This window comes from Mixophyes fleayi, chromosome 12, assembly GCF_038048845.1.
Source record: "Mixophyes fleayi isolate aMixFle1 chromosome 12, aMixFle1.hap1, whole genome shotgun sequence".
NCBI lineage: Eukaryota > Metazoa > Chordata > Amphibia > Anura > Limnodynastidae > Mixophyes > Mixophyes fleayi.
The window spans coordinates 79,560,843-79,582,588 of record NC_134413.1 but is presented as its reverse complement, the minus strand read 5'-3'; the positions used below and the strand labels follow the sequence as shown (position 1 = coordinate 79,582,588).

The 21,746-nt window shown below is 37.4% G+C and overlaps 1 protein-coding gene and 1 long non-coding RNA gene across 2 annotated transcripts; both read left to right on the top strand.

Annotated features, from left to right (window-relative positions):
• Positions 1 to 7,817: 7,817 nt before the first annotated feature.
• On the top strand, positions 7,818 to 14,606 carry LOC142108391 (Fc receptor-like protein 4). The gene is made up of 5 exons (XM_075192014.1): positions 7,818 to 8,084; positions 9,928 to 10,194; positions 11,704 to 11,949; positions 13,456 to 13,746; positions 14,539 to 14,606. Exons 1-5 carry the CDS (start codon positions 7,958 to 7,960, stop codon positions 14,604 to 14,606), a joined length of 999 nt encoding a protein of 332 aa, XP_075048115.1. The 5' UTR covers positions 7,818 to 7,957.
• Positions 14,607 to 15,634: 1,028 nt separating this feature from the next.
• On the top strand, positions 15,635 to 20,345 carry LOC142108167 (uncharacterized). The gene is made up of 4 exons (XR_012680112.1): positions 15,635 to 15,752; positions 17,024 to 17,095; positions 18,588 to 18,604; positions 19,909 to 20,345. It is a non-coding gene; the product is annotated as an uncharacterized LOC142108167 (long non-coding RNA).
• The last annotated feature ends 1,401 nt before the right edge of the window (positions 20,346 to 21,746 follow it).

The following is a 21,746-nucleotide window of genomic DNA, read 5'->3' as shown; positions in this document are numbered from 1 at the left end:
AGGGGCACGGTCACTAGTGGAATAATTGTCTGACTATATATTAACACCACAGCTACATTATGTTTAAATAGCTGAGAAGTTGGTGTGCTTGCCCAGTAGTAATTCTCCATAGGAGGAACTTCATTACTCAGTAGACAAACTTACTCCAGCCATCACAACCTTTGTAGATCTGAGCAGAAGATCAGCTCTCCAGAAAGACAAAGCAGGTAGTTGTTAGTTACATATTTGAATGCAGTAACACTGTCCAACTTGACTCTTCCCCCACATGGACCTTTGTGTGGAGAGCAAGGTGCCAGGCGTATTGAAATTAAAGATTAAGTCCATCTGGCATCCCCTCTAGCCCAGTACTGTCGTATGCTATGGACTGTGAATTTACTTTATGTTAACAGAGCGGAGTTCTAATACACTTAAATGTTGCCAGGTTGGTTTTGTAGGTACTGTTAGCCTCACCAATATGTTCACTAGAAGAGCTATCTTCATCAGGGTATCCAGTCCCCCCGGAGGCACCCAGCGACGTTGCGCCAACTGCTGGCTTAAGACTTTGCTGAACTTTCTTTGATGGCAGTTGGCTATGTTGTGCCAGAAGTGTCAATAAGCTGGAGGGCCACTTTTACTCAAAAAGACACTCATTGGTTAATTCAGGGATGTGACATGAGCTTAAGTGAATTGTCTTTTATGGTCCAACAAATGGGTGCTTATTGTTCTTCTTCAGTTTTAGTTAGACTTCCCGAAGCCCTTCTCCACTGGGTGCCTGCTGCTAAATGGCCATAATTGATTATGCATGCGGCCAATTATGCAAGAAATTGTTAGGTAGGACCAGCACCACTTAGGCCACACCACTGTGGGACCAGGCTTAAAATAGAAAGCCCACTCATCAGGTCCCCATTCTACCTTCTACTTTGGACAGGCTGACTGGAGTTTATGGTTTCAGTTGCACAGGTCCAGGATCAAGCCACAGATTGGATCTGATATGCGAAGCCTACATGGACTTTGCTACTTCTGGCCCTGAAAAAAAGCAAGAGGACATTGGGCAGAAGAGTGAATGTTGAGGATCAGTGGCCACCTTTAGGGTGGGTTACTTTGGTAGGTATTCTGCGCTGAGAACCACTGGTTGTTATTAATTATATACTGTAATATACAGTATTCATGTGAGATCTGCAAATATAAATATTAAGGTAAGTTTTTATCTTTCCAGTTGAATTTGTCTAGGTAATTCCGACCTTACAGAAGAGACCAGGTATCCACAGCTAGCACATAAATCTGCCTCATGTGGACCTACTAAATTGAGTAGTCAAAAGAGTTAGCTATTAGCCCAGTATCTTCAAAACCTTGCTAGTGTGCTAGTGTTTGAAGAAAAAAATAAAATAAATAATTTTGGATATGTTGGTACTTGTAAAACGTTTTAAAAAAACCTCATGGTTGCTAGAGCATGCTGGGACTTGGTGAACTACAAACACCAGCATGCCCTGGCTTTCAGGTCCCACAGGGATCTATAGTGCCAAAGGGGAAAAAAGCACAGACACTGCATAAAAAATATTTTAGCAAATAAACACTAACCAAAATCCTCCTAAACCATTTTATTACACATCTAAATCCATGGAGAAGATCCACGTCTTTACTCATGATTTGTAATCCATAAGTAAAAAAATAACAAACCCTTAAGACGACAGAAACTGTTCCTTGTGATTAGTGAGTCTCATTGTAAGAATTTTTTTTTTTTTTTTAAATTCTCCTATGTTCTAAGAATTGGGTCTTCAATGGACTTGTAGACCAACTGATGTATTGGAATTCACACCAATGCTCTAATACAGGGGTGTCCAACCTTTTAGCTTCCCTGGGCCACATTGGAAGGCGACAAGTTATTTTGGGCCGCACATAAAATACACTAGCACTAATGATAGCTGATCATCCCAAAAAAACATAGAAAACATTGCTAATGCTCCTTGTTGTTGCTCAGTGCTTCAATGACATGCTAATGGCTGCTGTCAAACATCAAGTGATATTGTTACAACATTTTATAAGGGCTTCAATACAGCAGTCATTAAGACAGGAAGATAAGGTCCGTGATGCTCCAGGACCAGGTGAGTTTATGCACTTGTCAAAAAAACAAAAAAAAAACCCCTTAACTTATCTTTTAATCGGCTTGTTCTCTGATCCTCTTCTCTTGTTTTTTCCATTTCACTGCTGCTGATAGTTCGCGCGGGTGACTCCTATGTGCTGTGCTCCTCAATGGATGTCGGACGTGATGACGTCACGCCCGACATTCACTGCGAGCGCCGCACGGAGGAGGAGACCAGGGAGGGGCTGCGTGATCACAAGGATTTTCTTAGCTTTTTCTTTTTTGCAGGATTTTTTTTTTCATTAACAGCGCTGCCCCCTTGCCACAACCAAAACTCCTGCTGGGCCACATTTACAGGCATGCTGGACCTCATGCGGCCCGTGGGCCGCGGGTTGGACAACCCTGCTCTAATAGGTATAGCTTTTTAGAATGAGTTATACTAAGTTCAAATTTACAGCTCTTATGTGAAATAAAATTACAAGTAATGTGGGAAACTTCGCCACATTTAAGGTAACTTAAAGGTTTAGATCTTAACCACACAACTTTTTGAGCTACTCTATTTCTTAAAAGAATGTGGATATTGCATTAATTTCTTTCTAACCCACTTTATCAGTATAACATTCAGAAGTCTTACAGACTCTTTGTCCATGAGCCACAACCACAGGGATGAAAACCGTAAGTGCAATTAATTTATCAATTAAAAATCAAAATACTAGTGTCCTTTTAATAGCAGATGTATTGTTCAGACTAGTTCACAAAAGCTGATAGAATTAAATGCATGTAATTAAACAATCAACAGGAAACCCCAATATCTTCTTACTCTCTTAAGTTATATAATACATAAATGAAGGTCAAATTAGCAGTAATCTAGGAGAATGGGTAGGACAGACAGACAGCACACATAAGTGATCTATTTCACCTAAAATGACTTAGAAAAAATTAATGAGTTAGTGAAAAATATTTATATATTTATGTATAAAATTAAGAAATACATTCAGTGGAGTTTCTCTTTAATGTTTCCATGACGTTTCTGCACAGTGAATGTAAAACCTTAAAACAGTAACAGGTAGCGCAGTGGTCTCATTAGAAAAAAAAAATGAAGACCGCTAATTTTCAAACAACATAATACTGTGGGCACGTAACAGGAAGGAAACGGTTTTAACTATTAACTTTTTTCTTTATATTTCATTATTCTACGTGTCCTGGTCATTGACACCATGCCGTTCATCCTGTTCACTGCAGCGATCTGTAAGTGGTAATATTTTAACTAACTTAATTATGGTGATCTGGTGCTTATGGTGTAAATAAAGGGTAGTGGGCCACCATTGCTTGGAGATGGTCCAGAACATGGAGAATTTCTGGATTTCATTAGACGAGAAATAAGGGATAACAGTTGGTCATATATGTAGCTCCATTCTAGCTGATTTTTTTTCATATAAGTAATTTATCTGTTAGTTCCTTATATGTGTATTATTTGTTTTATGTGGTTTATATCTCCTAGGCCAGGGGTCAGGGAACTTTTTTACCTTTTACCCCCAAATATATTTAGATACGCTGACGTTACCCCCTTGATTTGAAAGGAAGGAAATCATATATTATTAATTATTGGAATTCAAAATTTTATTGAATCTATTCAAAATTTCTTTGAAAGCTTCAACTTCAAAACTTCAGGTTTTGGGGAAATGATGTTGCTTCATTTTTGATACGAGAGCGTCAATATTGGGGCATTTTGATGTCAGAATAATTTGGACACAGTCTTCAGCGTCCAGTAGATTTCTCTGCTTTGTGTTTATGTTCGTTAAAGTGGAAAATCCTTGTTCGCAAAGGTAGGTTGTTGTAAAAGGCAGCAACATTTTGACTGCCTCCTCATGTGCAATTATGAATGCCTTTGTAGCTGTTGACATCCAAAAATATGACAGATCGGCTTTGTTTTCAAATGCAATATGTGCTTCATTATTGCATCGAAGCTCAAGAAGTGCCTCTGCCAACCCTTGAGGTACAACAGCAATTTCACATTAAAAGGGGTTTATAATCCAACTGACAGCATGTGAATCGGCAGCATTACCCCCAGGAATTTTATTTTTACCCCATTTGGGGTAATTTACCCCTGTTCCCTGACCACTGTCCTAGGCTGTGGAGTAAGATGCATATGTGATTTATATTTTTTATTCTGTGTTTATTTTACATTATATTATTATTATTATACTTACATATGATATATAAGTACACTCAGAGCTTTCATGTTGCATCTTTTTGTTTTTGTGGGTTATAAATATACTTTTTTTTTTTAAAACAGAGTGACTATCAATTTTATTAAATCCTGATTTTTTTATTTTATTGTTGAATTATTTATATTACGTTTGTCAGAGACATTATGGTAATTTTGTATTTTTTAGGATTTTATTATTAGTGCCTGATACTTTTGTTTCTGTGTAATTAGTTCAAATTAAAAAAATGAAGAAATCTAGCCAATCAGATTTGTGTGTGTGGTTAGTTGTGTAAGGCACAGAAAGCTCTCTGTAGTCTCTCAGGGCAGTGAGATAGGAAAATGTATGTACAGTCTATATCTACATCTCCATGCTCAATGGGTGCTGGTGTTACAAGATAGGCTGTTACCCTTTTGCACAGTGGTGTCAACATTGCATCTAAAACTGGAACATCTATCATCCTAAGGTACAATATGCTGACACTCCTCGTGTTGGGTCTCTAACAGCTAAATTACAGTTCAAAGAAGGAGAGAAACTGGAGTTTTCTATTATGGTTCAGACTAATTGTAGTTATTGGACACATCAGGTACATTTTTAAATAAAGCCTGTTTTGTTCACTAGCCACCAGAGAATTAAGTCTGCATTGTAGGCTACCTACCAGATATTGCACTCAGTATAGTTTACTATCTAAAAAAAATATGTGGCCCTGTATTGTGCATATTCTTTTTAATAAATGTGTTATATCATGTTTGTTTGTTGTTTTGCAGCATTGATTGAGCTGGGAATCTCAGGTAAGTTTACTGTAAAAACAACTATATAAGAAAATACAATAAAACAACTAAATTTGCAATAACATTTATTTTTTTTACAAATTAATTGATGGGAAATTCCATGAGAATAGTGTCAATAATAACATGCAATAATGGATATAAGAAACACATACAGATGTCTATACATTGTTTATTTCTTTTGATATCTGTGTGAATAAAATAAACATAGATCATGCTTCCTTGTTTAAAAAACACCTGTATCAAGAAAAGTCCCATATAAATAAGAAAACTTACAATGCAGTTTGGCCTAAGAACACTAAACACAATTTTTGGCAAAACAAACATTAAAAAAAAAACAAAAAAAACCAAGACCTAAACTTGTTGTTTAAAACTGAATGAGTCTATTAAACTTTAATTTGATTAGCATTGCCAACCAGACAGAAAGATGGGAATGGGCTTGAATCAGTTCACACAACTACCAGGTTGCTGATTGGTTGAATCTGCTCACCAAGAGGACACAAGAAAATTTTGGATCTTCCCTTTATGCCATGTGTTAAAAATATTTTGTTGAATATTACCACCTATTTAAATTATTAAATTATTGTGAGTACTGCACACTCTCAATCTGCTTTGTAATGTTCGCTTGTGGAATATTATGCAGGCTTGTTATTATAATTTATTATCGTAGATTTGTAAAGCGCCACAGTGCTCCACGGCACTGCACAGTACTGAACACAGGACATACATAAAACACGGACATACAAGGCAGATAAAATAAATGGAAACATGAAAACAATGGGTATGGAGGACCCTGCTCATTAGAGAGCTTACATTCTAAGTGGAGCTAGTGTGGCTCAGAGTGGAGATTGGGATAGCTGTGAGGGTGCATTAGTGTGAGTAGTGTTATCAGGTATAAGGTCACCTCTAAAAAAGAGATGGGTTTTCAAAGAGCCTCTAAAGATTTGAAGGCTGTGGGAAAGTCTGATTGAGCGTGGTAGGGAATTCCATAAGTGGGGAGCAGCACGGGAGAAGTCTTGTAGGCAGGAGTGAGAGGTGGTTACCAGAGACTAGACAAGGCACAGGTCAGAGGTAGATCTTAGAGGGCAAGAAGAAGAGCATTTTGATATGAGATTTGAGATGTATGCAGGGGTAGAGTTGTTGAGGGCTTTGTAGGTAAAGGTGAGTAATTTGAATTGGATTCTGGAGGAATATGGGTGTAGTATGAGTTATTTGTGCTGTAAACACGACACTATTTAGTCCTACATAATTATTTTCCGATAATGAACAGAGCGACATAGAAAAAATAAGTACTTACCAGTATAAATACACAGAGGAAATCCGATGAGAATACCTCGCGACACTTCCAAATGATGTCAGTTGCATGCATGACTTTTTTTTTTCTAAAGTGGCAACTCACGGACTACGGTAATATTAATTTTATTCCTAACCCTAACCCCTAACCCTAACCCCTAACACTAAGACTAATCTTAACCCTAAACCCTAACTCAAAGGTGATACTTACCTGGGTCTGTGCATTGCCGCTTTAAAAGCCGAAATTAACAAGTCGCGCACGCAACTAACATCATTTGGTAGTGTCGCAATGTCCTCTCTTTGTATTTCCTCTGTGTCCCTTTATTATTATTATTATTATCATTTATTATTATCATTTATTTGTTAGGCGCCACAAGATTTCCGCAGCGCCGTACACAAAGCAAACAGTAGACTATACAGGGTATAACAGTACAGAACAATAAACAAAAAATATCAATGCTTCAGAAACTCCAGTTAGGTCAATGCAGTAGAGGCGGAGTAGAAGAACAGGTGTGGAGAAAAGAGGGAAGAAGGCCCTGCTCATTCGAGCTTACATCCTAAGGGTGGGTGAACGAAACAGACACAGTTGGAGGAAGTTGAAGTGTGGGGAGAGGGACATATTTACTGGTAAGTAGTTATTTTTTCTATGTTGCTCTGTTCACTATCGGAACAATTATGTAGGAGTAAACAGTGTTGGTGTTTACAGCACTGATAACTCGATTACCACCGGGTGTAAGGAATACCAGATAGAAGGAGGTTGCAGTAGTCAAGACGGGAGATGATGAGTGAATTGATAAAAGTTTTGGTAACATGTTGAGTAAGAAAAGGCGTATTCTGGTAATGTTTTTAAGGTGGAGTCGACAGGACTGGAAGAGAGTCTGGATGTGAGGAATAAAGCAGATGATGAAGTCAAGTGTGACACCAAGGCAGCGTGCTTGGGAGACTGAGAAAATTGTGGCGTAATTGACATAGAGGGAGATTTGAGGTCAGGTAGTGACTCTGGCAGGAGGGGAGATAATAAGCTCTGTTTTGGACATGTTGAGCTTTTGGTAGCGTTGGGACATCCATGTGGAGGTAGCAGAAAGACAGTTGGTTACGCAAGATAGTACAGAAGGGGAGAGGTCAGAGGAAGAGATCTAGATTGGGTGTTATCATCGTAGAGGTGGTATTGAAGGCCAAATGAGCGAATTAGTGCCCCAAGTGAAGAGGTGTACAGTGAGAAAAGTTAAGGACCATGAACAGAGTGGGACCCCAAAAGATAGTGGGAGTAGAGAGGAGGATTTAGCAGGGGTTGAAATACTAAACGAGCAGTTCGATAAGTAGGAAGTGAACCAGAAAAGAAATACTTCATTTAACTTACTTTAAACATACTTTATTTAAAAATTTAAAATATTCCTCACTGGCTCTTGAAAATGTTGCAAGGTGCGTACTGTCCATCTATTCTAATAATGTATTGATTTATAGGTGACGCAGTCAGACCTGTTGTGATCTTAACTCCTAATTGGGAAAAAGTGTTCAAAGGCGATTCAGTGACTCTATCGTGTAACGTGAGATCTAGTGGAAAATCCAATGAATACTATAAATACTTCTACTGGTATAAAAACAATAAAATGATGAGGATAAACGAACAGAAATTTACAATAACATCTGCAGAGGAGAATGACAGTGGGGACTATCACTGTTGGACTGGAACTGGTGTGTTTAGTTACCCTGCCAGACTGTATGTTCATTCTAAGGGTGAGTTATATTGCTTAAATAATGACTTTTTTACACTAAATGGCTGATATCCATATAGATGATGTGAAATACTTATTAATACTTATTAAAGCTCTGTTATCTATATTCTGTGTATACCTGCACTGTATTTATGTGAAATAGATACATATTTTAGATTGTTATACTTCTATGCTATGAATTGATGTTGTATGTTTAAAAAAAATATAATAGAAATATTAAAGTGGAATTTTTCTCTTCTAGAATTATTAGACCCAAAAGGGTCCATTTTGCTAATAGAAGTGCTTGCTTAACACATTTCATTGGTTAGATACCTTACGCAGCAGGGTGTATCTAATGGTATCTGGATCTGAACAATCTTCTGTTTCATAGACAGTCCTCTGAAAATGGCTGTCTCTCGCTATTGTGGCATCTGCCAATGTCCGGTACAAGAACAGTAGTGGGACTTAATTCATATGATTTCCATCAGCTGAGGATTAGAATCCTTAGATTAAGATACAGTTAGGTACACTTTTCTATAGTGTATCTAACTAACAGTATTTGTTAGGCTAGAGCTTATTATACTAATATATACTTTTTTGTTCTGTTAAATCTATCTTAGGAGAAAAATAAATGTCCCCAAATGTTAATTAAAAGGAGGTATGTTTCCAAATGAACTATATATAATGTTAAACCCCATCTAACCAATTAGTGCAAAGGCCAAAAGCATGACACCCATCCATAGTCTCTAGAGGGATTGGAGAATCTTTCTGGACAATGGAAATCTTGTACTATTTTGCAGATTATTTGTCCATGAATTTCCCATAGAAGCTGAGTCAGCAATAGCTGGTATGGATAACTTAGCTTGAAGAATCAGGGACATATACATTTTGGAATAGTTACTGAGGTTTGTATACTAAAAATGATGAAAGGGGAAGATTTGTCAGCATCTAGATGACACCCCATGGACCTTCATGGACCCCACCAATCTGCATGAGTTCTTCCTCAGTAATATCTGGCTCAGTAGTGGTAGAATTTTGGCAATAAGAAGAGAGAGATGCTGTAGAGATCTGATGTTCTCTTCTTCTTCCCATCATTGCTTCACACATTGAGAAGAACTGCTCTGGATCTTCAGGAGGATCTATGCGCATCAGGTCATCATTTATCTGGTCATTGAGACCAACATAAAATTCTGTGATGTAGTCTATGTCATATCTGGAACCTTGTCATAATCCGGGTGAGCTGGCTACTGCTGTAGTACAACGATGAGGGTCATCAAAGGCTGGGCTGGTAACAATTTAACAGGGTGATCCTAAGTGTGAGTTCTCCCTATCATAAAGTTATGCCAGTGCTACCCTGACCAACGTGGGACACAAAACCCTAAGAAAATCAGGCCCAAGTGAAATGTATATTCTCCCCCAAGGACAAATCAGATTTAATGCTTTGTCTGACCGCCTTGGGCAGTGAGAGTCTGGGCAATGTATCAAAGACATAGAAATATCAGAGATAAAGAAATATTGCTTAAGTGTGTTCAGCTGGTGTATGTCACCACCACTGCTGTAACGGAATGAATAAAGGACAAAATTAAGCTGGTAAAGACTATATAACAGTAACATTATACTGGATACCCAATTTCTGTAGAGTAAAAATGATGCAGTTTTCGCAAAAACAGAACCTTTCTTGTCTCAGTTTATCACGTCAGATGTGCATTGTATACACTGCTCCCTTTTTATCTTCGGTTAACTATTCTTTGATATGTCTCATGTTTATTGATATTATCATTATAACACATCATAAATGTCTTTCCTTGGTTATTTGTGACATTGTGAGGTATGTGTATCTACTTCTAAAATGTGTTATTTTGCAGGTTCTGCAGTCAGACCTGTTATGACTTTTACTCCTAACTGGAGAGAGATATTTCCTGGGGAAACAGTGACTCTAACGTGTGATGTGGGATCTACGGCACAAGGAACCCAGCGATATTATTGGTACAAAAACAAGGAAAAAATTAATAAAGATCAAAACCAGCATATAACAATCATAAATGCAGCAGAGATGGACAGTGGGGATTATCAATGCTCAGCAGGAACTGAGGATTTAAGTTACCCTGTCAGATTGGATGTTAATTCATATGGTGAGTTATTACATACACATATTTAATACTTTATATAAAGTATTTATATAAAGTATTTTTCATATAAACTTATTTTTTATTTATTGGCCCATGCTAGGTGTATTTTCCTCATTGCCGATGTTGGCTTCGGTTTCTTGAATGGTCAACAAGCTCTAAACCCAAACTCTGCAAAGCGCCTCCAAACCATTTTTAAAGAAACGTTATCTATTCCTTCCACATCATCATCACACGTTTTCCTGGCAATTATCAGTTCCCAGTTGCAATTTTCTTGAGCAGTCTGTTCTGTCTGGGCGTAGTTTTACAACTGTTTTTGCAGTTTGAAGGCCTTATTGATCCTCCTAACTTCACCTTTCTTCATTCTTCCTGAAACATTAGCAGCATGTGCAATTCCATGTGCATTCTTACCGGCATGTTGCCGCCTCTATTTCAAGCTTTTTTCGTGGACTGATATCCTTAGCTTTTTCCCATATTCCTCCCCGTAACAAGAACCTAAGAAATAAATCTTCAAACAAATGTAAATGGGTCTTAAATTATTATAATAAATATCAGTATGGGTTAAAAAATGTAACAAACGTGCACTGGGAAAACCTGTGCGTTAGCAATGTCCACAGAGGTTCTCTGACGACACAGTAACAAACAAAGGAAATGGCGGGGAGATGATTTAGCCACCTGGTGGAACAATATGGCAACAAACTGCCTAAATGAAGCTTTATGTTGTATGCTTACATCATAGACTATAAAGCAGAATGTATTTACTATATATTCACTATTTTTGAAGGGCAAACCTTAAAAATACATATAGACATATTGTGAGTTAATTAGGGGCATAGGTGCCATCTCCTGGGGTATATGGTAACGAATAGCAGCAATGAATCACATAATTTGAGGGTTTTTTGTGCAACTGACCTCAGCCAGTTTTACTAAGCATATCCAAAACAAAAAAAACTGAAATAAATAGCCTTGTCTGTACGGCACTCACTAAACGTTTCACGTAGACCCTCTGTCCTGTGATGGACCTCAAGTCCCACACACAAATCAAACACATATAGTTGCTCACCACTTATAGTATTTCAGGGGGCATCCAGCCTCTTCCCCAGGTCAGAGAGTGATTGAGGCATAGCCGCAGCCTTCTACAGACACCACTCAGGTGCAGCTCCTAATTAGTCTGCTGTGATACATGCTCTGGGAAGCTTTTCCCACATACCTAAACAATCTCCCATTTTAATGTATACAAGGCACCCCTTAAAGGCAACGGTATTCCCTAATGGCAGTGGCCTCTTTCAGCAGGATAATGTGCCCTGTAACATTGCAAACATTGTTCAGTAATGGTTTGAGGAACACGACAAAGAGTTCAAGGTGTTGACTTGGCCTCCAAATATACATATGTACATATATAAATATATATATATATACATGAAACGGTATGACATTCAGGAAAACAATGTACATCAGACCAGGACCCTGGATTATAATTTACACTAATATCTGTTTTATCATTTCTATTTTCAGCCTCTCTCATTCTGCAAGCGCCCCCCTATATATTTGAAGGAGACCCATTGACGCTAAGATGTCACAGTCGGCCTACTTATCAAGATGAAGTAGAGACATATTTCCATACAGATAATAAATATGCACAGCCTAAACAAAATATTCTATATATTCCATCTGTAAACGCATCTATGGCAGGGATATACCAATGTACAAAGAAAGTAGCCATTAATGACATAATGGATGAGACGTTTATCTTTGTCCAAGGTAAATATTGTAATTCCAGTAATTAATACATTTACATGCATAAGAGTTATTAAACTACACATAGATTGTATTAGATCATCTCTAAAGGCAACATTTAAGCATTGTCTTGTCTTTCTTTTTAATTGTATCCCCCCAACTCTTTTATTAATGCCATTCATAATATAATATAATACCATATAATACCAATAAACCCATTTCAGAAGCCAGTAATGTTCTCCTATAGACAAGTGTCCAAAACTGGTTCCTGTTGAGTGTCAAAATTACTGCATACAACATATAGGTTAGACAACTGCAATCAAGTCCGTATTTTCTAATAAAGGATGCGCTGTTAGATTTTTTTTGTAGCCTTGAATTAGTGACACCCCTTTCTTTATTTGTTTTTGACTCGCTTTGTGGACCTTTAGAGGAACCAGATTTATCAGTGGATGCTGTTTCAATCAAATATGGGTGTAGAAAGGCCAACTGTTGCAGGTCGTGAGCAGATTGGCCGTAGGCAAATCTATAGGTCTGACTAGGTGAATAGAGATGTACATCACAAATTATATTTGTACCAAACTGCTCGAATGCAGACTTAAAATTTGCGAAACGCGGCAATTTTTTCTTATTGCAATTGATACCAATTAAATTGGGATTCATCAGTGAATCATGAGTCACATTTACTACTTGGCTCACTGATTTCTCCTTTCAATGTTTTGTTTTTTTACACATTTGACACCGTTATTAATTAGAGTTTGTAGGCCATTTGTTTTAAATTTTACAAATTGCCCTAACATTCACAGCCCTAATAAAACCTTTTTGAATTACTTATAATATCAATTCTGATTAGAATGGAGTACACTCGATAAAAAAAAAGGATAAACATCTAAATTTAACCAAACAAGTTATTTAATATTTAATATATTTAATATTTTTCCGGCAGTGGAGATGATGCCTATAGCAGCCAATCAGATTCTAGTTATCATTTATTTAGTGCATTCTACAAAATGACAGCTAGAATCCGATTGGTTGCTATAGGCAACACCTCCACTTTTCAAACCTGCCAGAAACTCGCAGCTTGATACATTTACCCCCTGGTGTTATCCAACCGTGTGCAATAGTGATAGAGAAGGGGTTGGTTTTAGGCAAATCTATAGATAGTCTATAGATGTGAGGAGCTTTAGCAGTTGCAAGGGGGAGGCCAGATTAGCTTAATAGACGCCCCACATTCTATTTGTCACTAACTTTCATGGTCTTCTCCTTTATAAACTTTTTGTGAGATATTTAGAATATTAATTTTAATCATTTGTATTTATTTTCCTTACAGATACTTCTTTTAGGCAAATATATATACTTTCATTAACTGCGGTATTTGTTGTATACGTTGTGAAGCTTGACAGTAATTGCTGTGTTACCTTTCCAAAACCACTCTTTATTTATTTTATTATGTACTATCATTAGTTTATGATACTGTAATTAGCTCCTTGATCCTAGAAAGTAAATTTGAAAGTATATAATTTCCTCTTCTAGAGCTGTTTTCATATCCAGAAATAAAAATAATTCCGGACACAATAATCGGAGGTGATGACATGACCCTGAGATGTAACACAACACTCGCTCCTCTCAGAGACACCACAGAACTGCAATTTGCCTTCTACAGAGATGGTCGGATTGTGCAGGAATTCAGTGTATCTGATACATACAGAGTTTCGTCAGCTCAGCTGGAGGATTCTGGGAATTATACCTGTGATGTGAGAACTTCCACCGGGAGTGTGAGGAAGACGAGTGATGTGTCGTATATACAGATTCATATAAAACAAGGTGAGCGTCTAATACTGGACTTATACATTAAAATTAAATGAGTTTGAGGAAAGAGATCTAGAAATGTAATGTTAGGCTACACCAAAAATTGAATTTTGTTTTCTAAAGGAAAATGTAGGCATTGTTTTTACTCACATTCAGGAATGTGAAATTATATTCAGCAAATTACATTAAATATTTAACCCAGCAGGTTTTTCTAAGCAGGTTTTCTTATGAAGTTGTCTTAGTATCTGTGCAATTTGAAGCATCTTCATTGATAACAACCCAAGTACAGTTCTCAGTTACAGGAAAACAGCCGAGAGGAACAAATTGTTTCAAATTCCTTATACTAGACTGCATGGTTTGATTAGACTCTCAGGTAAAATTAAGTTTACTTTTAGATCCAAACGGGAGAATTTCTGAAACAGACAAGAACTAAGGGCCTTATTCATTAGTGATCTTATCTTGTGCAAAAGTTAAGACGCTAATTTTTAAGAAGAAACGGGGAGATAAGAGTGAAGTTAAGATGGATTTTCATCTTAACTTAAGAAATTCTTCATTTACGGAGTGGATTTTGCTTCTTATCTCCCTTTTCTGAGCATGCACAGAGTGGATTTGATTAAGATAAGCAAAAAACGGCAGATAAGATCACTAATGAATCAGGTCCTAAGTTATTTTCTAAGTACTTCCACTTGTAGAGTCATGAGAACTTTAGAAGAGAAATCGAAAACTACATTTTTTGATTCTTTCCCCCTTTAAACTTCATATGGGGTGGTGCATTTTTTCCTATTGCCCTTCTAAATTTTCTTGTAGGATTTACATCTCCTAAAACATTTTGTGAAGTTCCCAACGTGGTCGCTCAGAAAACTCAACAAATATGAAAAAATCCTTGAATGTTAAATTCAAAAAAGAATGTTTCTGGATTTTCCAGTTGTAAGATAATACTGGTTTAAAAATTGGAAAGTTGGAATGTGTTTCTCATGCACTCTGTCTCTGTCCAACCAGATGGGTATTAATTTGACTCAGGAAATAATACACAAGTATTATATTAAACCCACGTATTGCAATTTTGTGATTGTGTTTATATATAACCAGTATAGATGTGTACAGTAGAATAGTATTGATACAGGGCTATAAATGATGTTACCTGCAGAGTTTTGTGCTTTATTTAATGGTAGAAAGGACTGGCGTGGCCATTGATGTAAATACATACTTGCACAAATGCAAATGTAAAAAGTGTGAATAGGGCGTGATTAACAAACACGACTTTCTATCAAGAATACAAACAAATAGCGAGGGAAAATTATACCATAATTCCCACTAATTCACCTATGTATAAATGATAGCTGCCCATAATGTCATAATATGTCACCCTGATGAAGGTGCTTTTCCATGAAACATTCAGTGGAAAATGCAGGATTTGTAGAGGGGGGTTTCCATACCACCCCGCCAGTGGGCGTGACCAGCATGCATTGGGGCATGGCTATAATATTAGACAGTGCTTGGCTGCTCTCCAACTCTCCCTATCCCCATAATATACAGGGGCAATGCTGCATGCACTACTGTTAGGTGCATACAGCTCTCTATTTTTGAAGCAGAACCATGTGTAGGCTTGGAGGGGGGGTTCCAGGTACTAGTTTGCCTATGACATTGGTACTTCTACAATAAATAAATACATTTTATTTGCAAGAAGTCAGTATGACACTGGTATGGGACTGTTTTGTATATAATTAGAGCAAATAAAATTCTATAATTATGGAAATGCTTTGCTGTAACTGTCTATGCTATAAAACATGATATGATATGTGACTAGTTAACAGTTGAATTGTCAAAAACACTAACTCTTCTGCCCTATTTTCCTGCAGAGAAAAGATTCCCAGTGACTACACCGGTACTTGTTGGGGCCATAATCGGGGCTCTAGTGCTCGTATGCCTCATCTCTGTCCTACTTGTCTGTAAACATAAAAATAAAGGATCTACGTCACTCCCTTTATATGAAGAGGCACATCCAACAAACTCACCAGCAGGTAACTGTGAGTTTCTATCTTTGATTTACTATCAAGTATAAGACTTAAACACCCAGAACAGGAGATATGGAAAGGAAAGGGCCTACGCCTCCGGAGGCAGGAGATATGATAAGTCATGAGTGCCGACAATCACTACTACTAGTGGTAGTATATATATCCTCACCAACTACTTTGAGTAAAGAGCAAGTGTTATAGTACTACAAGCACTAGAATATTTATTGGATCTATTTCATAAGTTTTATCTTGTGTGCATTATATGTGGGCACCATTGAAGACTTTGTAGGGATTGACTTTTGGACAAACTCTACCTGAACTTCCACATAAAGGGGAATCGATTCAGCCAGCCCTATTACTATACAACAGAGCATTTATATGCTGTACAGAATATGATTGATGGCTCTGTGAGTAGCAGTTGTTTCCTGCACTCCTAACTGTAAGTTGCAATGAAGATCTATACATGGGGGATGAATAATGATGGGAGGTTGTAGAAACATTGACATCAGATTTCATCAGCAACGTAGACAATTTGGGCCTGAAAGGAGTAAATGTTCTCTGGGACAAACCATGTTACAATGCAAGGGGTGCACATTAGTTTATTATTTTGCACATAAGTTAAATACTGGCTGTTTTTTCATCTAGCACACAAATACTTGATAGCTTATTTGTACACTGAGATTTAAAGTTGATCTAGGATATGTCCTACTCAAACTATAAATCTGTCCCCACATTTTAAATTTACCTCCCCCTCCAATACAACATGGTTTTGCCCAGGTGCAAATGTTACTCCTTTTTTATGTTTTGCTCTCCTTAATGATTTAGGCCCTTTATGTTTAATTCACAGGGGGAACTAGCGAGCTTTGGTCCCCGGTGCATGGAGGCGGGTAGGTGGGAACCTGGGCCCCCAATCCTCAGCATCTGCCTTTCAGCAGGCCCCAGTATCTCCATGGGCCCCGGTGCACAGCCCCTGCCGCACCAATGATAGTTCCGCCACTGGTTTAAATGTTAATGCAGAAGAGATGCGGAATATTCTGCCATATAGATGGTTCTGGCTATTATAGGGAATACTTTCATGGCTTATGTTAAATCAGAAATATTACATTTTTGAGTTCAGAGATCCTCCCCTCCCTGTTGTGGACAAATGCAAATGTCTTCTCGGAGGAATGTTTTGCTTCTTATTGATCTGCAATGATTAAGAAGTTTAGTTTGTCTTACTTGTGTCTGTCACTCAGCCTTGATAATTATGTGACTGTGTGTAATATATTCTTTCACAGTAGATGAGACAAGTCCCTCTCTGGAAGAAGACGTCTGTTACTCCCACCTTCATTTTAAACACTTACCTAAAGGTTAGTATTAGTAATTGTTTACGGACCTGAACCAATGCATTTATCCTGCAATTTTGCAAAGTTCTAGTTTAATGATAAAAACAGACCGACACTTTTAATTAATGTTACCTTGGAATATTTTGCGTGCAAGCTGTTTATAACCTATAGGGTAAGCTCAAGAACCACTTTTCTTGTCCCCACTTTGCACTTGTCCAAATATCTGAATTAAACCCAAAATATGAAATTCCCTTAATTAAATAGTAAAGCTGTTTAGGTATCTATTATTACCTTTGGCTGTGTGAAACTAGTAATATCTATTAATTATTATTTCCACCAGTTGCTACAAATGATATTCTCCGTGTCAAACCTCACTGCGATAAGGTGTAAAGATAACATAATATACAACACTGCTCTGTTCATGTTGTAGTCAGCATTTTTATGGTAACAGTTATAATTATTTGTTGCAAGCAATGATAGTCTGCAATCCCATACACTGATGGTGCTAGCAGGGATATTTATAAATGGGAAGGACTTGCTGTACTCAAACATCACAGTGTTCAATGGGTAGGAATTTAGAAATAATAGATTTTTTCCAAGCTAGAAAGAGGCCGTCTGGAAACCAAGCAAAGGTAGGATGGTGATGTCTATCATGTCTCAAAGTGTATTGTAAAGGAATGGCTCATCCCTACCCTTCCACTGTGTATAGCTGATGGGAACACTATAATGATTAAGAAATAGGTTTTGGCAGCACGGTGGCTTAGTGGTTAGCACTTCTGCCTCCCAGCACTGGGGTCATGAGTTTGATTCCCGACCATGGCCTTATCTGTGAGGAGTTTGTATGTTCTCCCCGTGTTTGCGGTGGGTTTCCTCTGGGTGCTCCGGTTTTCTCCCACACTCCAAAACATACTAATAGTTTTATTGGCTGCTATTAATTTTTTTTACCATGGTCTCTCTCGGTCTGTGTGTGTGTTATGGAATTTAGACTGTATGCCCCAATGGGGCAGGGACTGATGTGAGTGAGTTCTCTGTACAGCGCTGCAGAATTAGTGGCGCTATATAAATAGCTGCTGATGACCTCTATACACTACTTACAAGAAGGACCCATTTTGCTGCCTGAACCAATATTAAGACTATTTAATCACTAGGAATTAGGGACTTCTCTCAAAATGTCACTATTTCATAGTCAAATATTTGGTTGCATTCTTCTTAATGTTGGGTTAGCTCCAAAAGTCTCTACCTTCATTATGTGTAGTCAATGGGTATGTGAAATAGGGTGGGTAGGTTGTTATATACCTTACCTATTATGTCTTCTGTACAATATTATGTTTCATATCTTGTTATTCCTGTATGTCCTGTATTATTACTTTTATTTACTTGCATTTTCATTGTGGTCGTATTCCCCACTATATGGCACTGCAGAATTCTGTATTGCCATATACAATATAATAATAATAATAATAATAATAATAATAATAATGTTTGTGTTCTCTTTTTTCTCTTTGATGTTCATCAGCAGCAGCCAGTAATAATGTGAGTATTCCTTAGATTCATATTGACATACAGACATATTTTGCATTGTTTTGTATATAGATGTTTGGAACAAAGTTATTGGGTTGAAGGCTTTCAATACTTATTCTTAGCTATTGTTTTCTGCTATGTTATGTAAGTAAAGACAGGATAATGAGTCAGGTGGTTGGTCAGTGATAATCAGCTTTGCCTATGCAAGTATGTGGCCAAATCCAACCGGCCAAAGATCAGACCCAATGACTAATTTAGCCAGTGTTCGGTCAGCTTTATCTTAGTCTTATGTCTTCAATCTTTCTACAACCCCTTTGTATGGACCAATAGAATAGTCCTGCGAGTTATGATCCTGGCCGGTGTAGAAAACATCGTTGCTCTTAGACTGTAGGACACATTTGCTGGGAAATACAACAACCTTACTATAAATTCTAGGCTGCATTAACATAAGATAGTAAGTACATGATGACTTTATAAAAGAAATTGGTAAATGGGCTTAGTAATAAAACATAGTGACTGTTAATGTTTCGATAGTTGCATCTGGATCTATTCTGTTATAGTCATAAATTGACAAACAGAATATTATATATGTGGAGCACCAGTATTAATTATTAATTACATAAGTGCGCAATTATAGCAACTACATTTTACATCCCTGGGGTGATCGGATGCTCATTGCTAATCGGCGAATGTCTCTAGTTGCTGTGCACTGACATAGAGTATTACGTTAGGGATGAGGATTAATGTGGTTTATTCCAGCCTATTGTCATTTATTAGGCAAGGACTGGAGCATACCATTAGTGCTAAAGCAGCTACCTCCATCAGTATTTAGTGAGAGCATATATGTATACAAGTTAACCCGTGCATGATACTCATGCATTCTAGTCAAATAAAGCTACTTAAGCTGTTAAAAAGGTTCTTGTCATGCATTTGGGCCTAGCCCAGGCCTCCTCAGGGGAAGAGCGTTACTTCCCGACGCAAGCGCCCCTTTTTTAACGTGGTTTTGTCCACATGTCACCACCTCATCATTTTTCTCCATCACCTCATCCTTCATCTTCATCGCCACATCCTTCATCAAGCTACTTAAGGTGTTAAAAACTCCCCACTGTCACCCCCGACAACCACCAACCACTCCCAACTGTCACTTCTCCTTCAAGAAATATATAGGTCAGTGTATAACTCTGCCCAGCAGGTGGTGCTGCAGCTTGGTTTTTTTTTTCCACACACGCCACTAGGCATTTATATAGTAGATAAATCACTTGTCTACAAAACATAGGGCAGAAGCTGTTATTTAACCTTAGCATTGTATTGTCTAGGATGATTCATCTGTGACGTACGCTGCGGTGAAGTTAACAGGAAGCCACTGACCAGATGACGTGGACTCTATTTCTAGACCGTCTATTTCACACTGCCCACTGCTTTATTCTGAACCCACATCTTACCTGTATTAACACATCTGACCTGAAGGTTTCTGCATCATGTGCTTGGAATATATTGTGACCAGTAAGGAGGAGACAGAAGAGGTGAAGTGATGGGGGAACGTGGTGAAATGTAAAGGAGAAGACAGTAAGGGTTGGAGAAGACCTTTCACATTACTGGTTGTCCCACATCACTTGGAGCAGAGTCCACCATCTCCTTCCCTGTATAATGTTTTTATACAATAAATATATCATTATGTTTTATGTACTGACAGTGAATGCATCAAAAATATTACCTTTAAATGTGTTGTGTAACATGAAACGTAGAAACAGGACAGGCAAATGGTGCTTATATTTAGGGACATGTACCGTATAAAAGTGCCGAAATTTCACACATTTCAATGGGAAGAGTTTTAGAGCCATTTTTTTTAAAGATCATAATGTATAAATCATATCCTATCTATAACCACTTTCTAAATACTCTCTTTAATAGAGTGATTATAGCACTTACCTGTTCTGTAACTTCTGCCCCTGTCTGTGGCTGGACCCCTCCACTGCGTCATCTTGTCATCGTCATTGGATTTCAACAGTGTAGCATGAAAATCTTTTTTGTGCTATTCAGTTCAAACCTGATGAGATTGGGTTGTTTCCTACAGATGTCCAGCCATAAACAGGTATGATCTATATACATAAACGTTGTACTAAAGAGTTTGTGCTTACAGATAATTCTGTTCAATGGTAAACGGGCATTAAAGACTCTCAAGGTCTATTTCGTACTTCTAACACCTACAAAAAGCCGAAATATCGCCACACCAGTGTAACTAGATGTTAAATTTCTCAACGGAATTATAGATTCCATATTGTACCTATTGTATAGCACCACTTTGGGAGAGACATCTCCAACATGTCTGTGTAGTCAAGGATCATCTGATGTAAAGTTAGAGGACATATATACCATTGTGCCCATAAGTTTTATAATTATATATAATTTCTACATATTTCAGTGAAGAGGAACATTTATGTATGTGGTTTCTAGCAATTTGACCTGTTTCAGTTGCAATTTTGGTTTTAGCGCTTTGTTTTTTATTATAGCGCAATACTTTCTTTTAGCAGATGTTACTGTTGACTTTTTTGTCTATTAAAAATAATATATGATACTCATGTTTGGTGTGTGATGTGCCAAAGAGAGAAATAACAGAAACATTATTTACCCATAAGCAAATTTCTTAATGTGATATTGATAGGTGAAATATATACTGTTTGTAGGAGTTTTCCATTGTCGTCAGGAATTTGGGATCACCTATAAATGGACAACACATTTCTGGGAACAAGTACAACTCTGTTATTGTAGCTGGAAATGTATTTAATTATAATCAAAATAACCCAATAAACACACTTTAAGTTTGTCATAGGGTGCTAAGTGTTTATTTTTTTTAGTTACTTGTCAATCAGCTCCATAAAGCTAAACCATATAAACATTTCTGTTCATCTCCTCTTTTACCCTTAGAACATATCAGTTGACAGGAAATGAACAAGACAGAGAAAAGATTGCAATTAAAATGGTGTTTGCTAGAAGATATGCTCAAAGCAATTTCTATGTAATTGTCATGCACTATTGATTAATAAGAATTTGATATCAAGGTTACTACATAGATCCATTTATGTGAAGCATAATCAGCCATCCCATTGTTTGGTAACTTTCCTTTAGTTATTGAGATAGAATTGTTTGAATAATC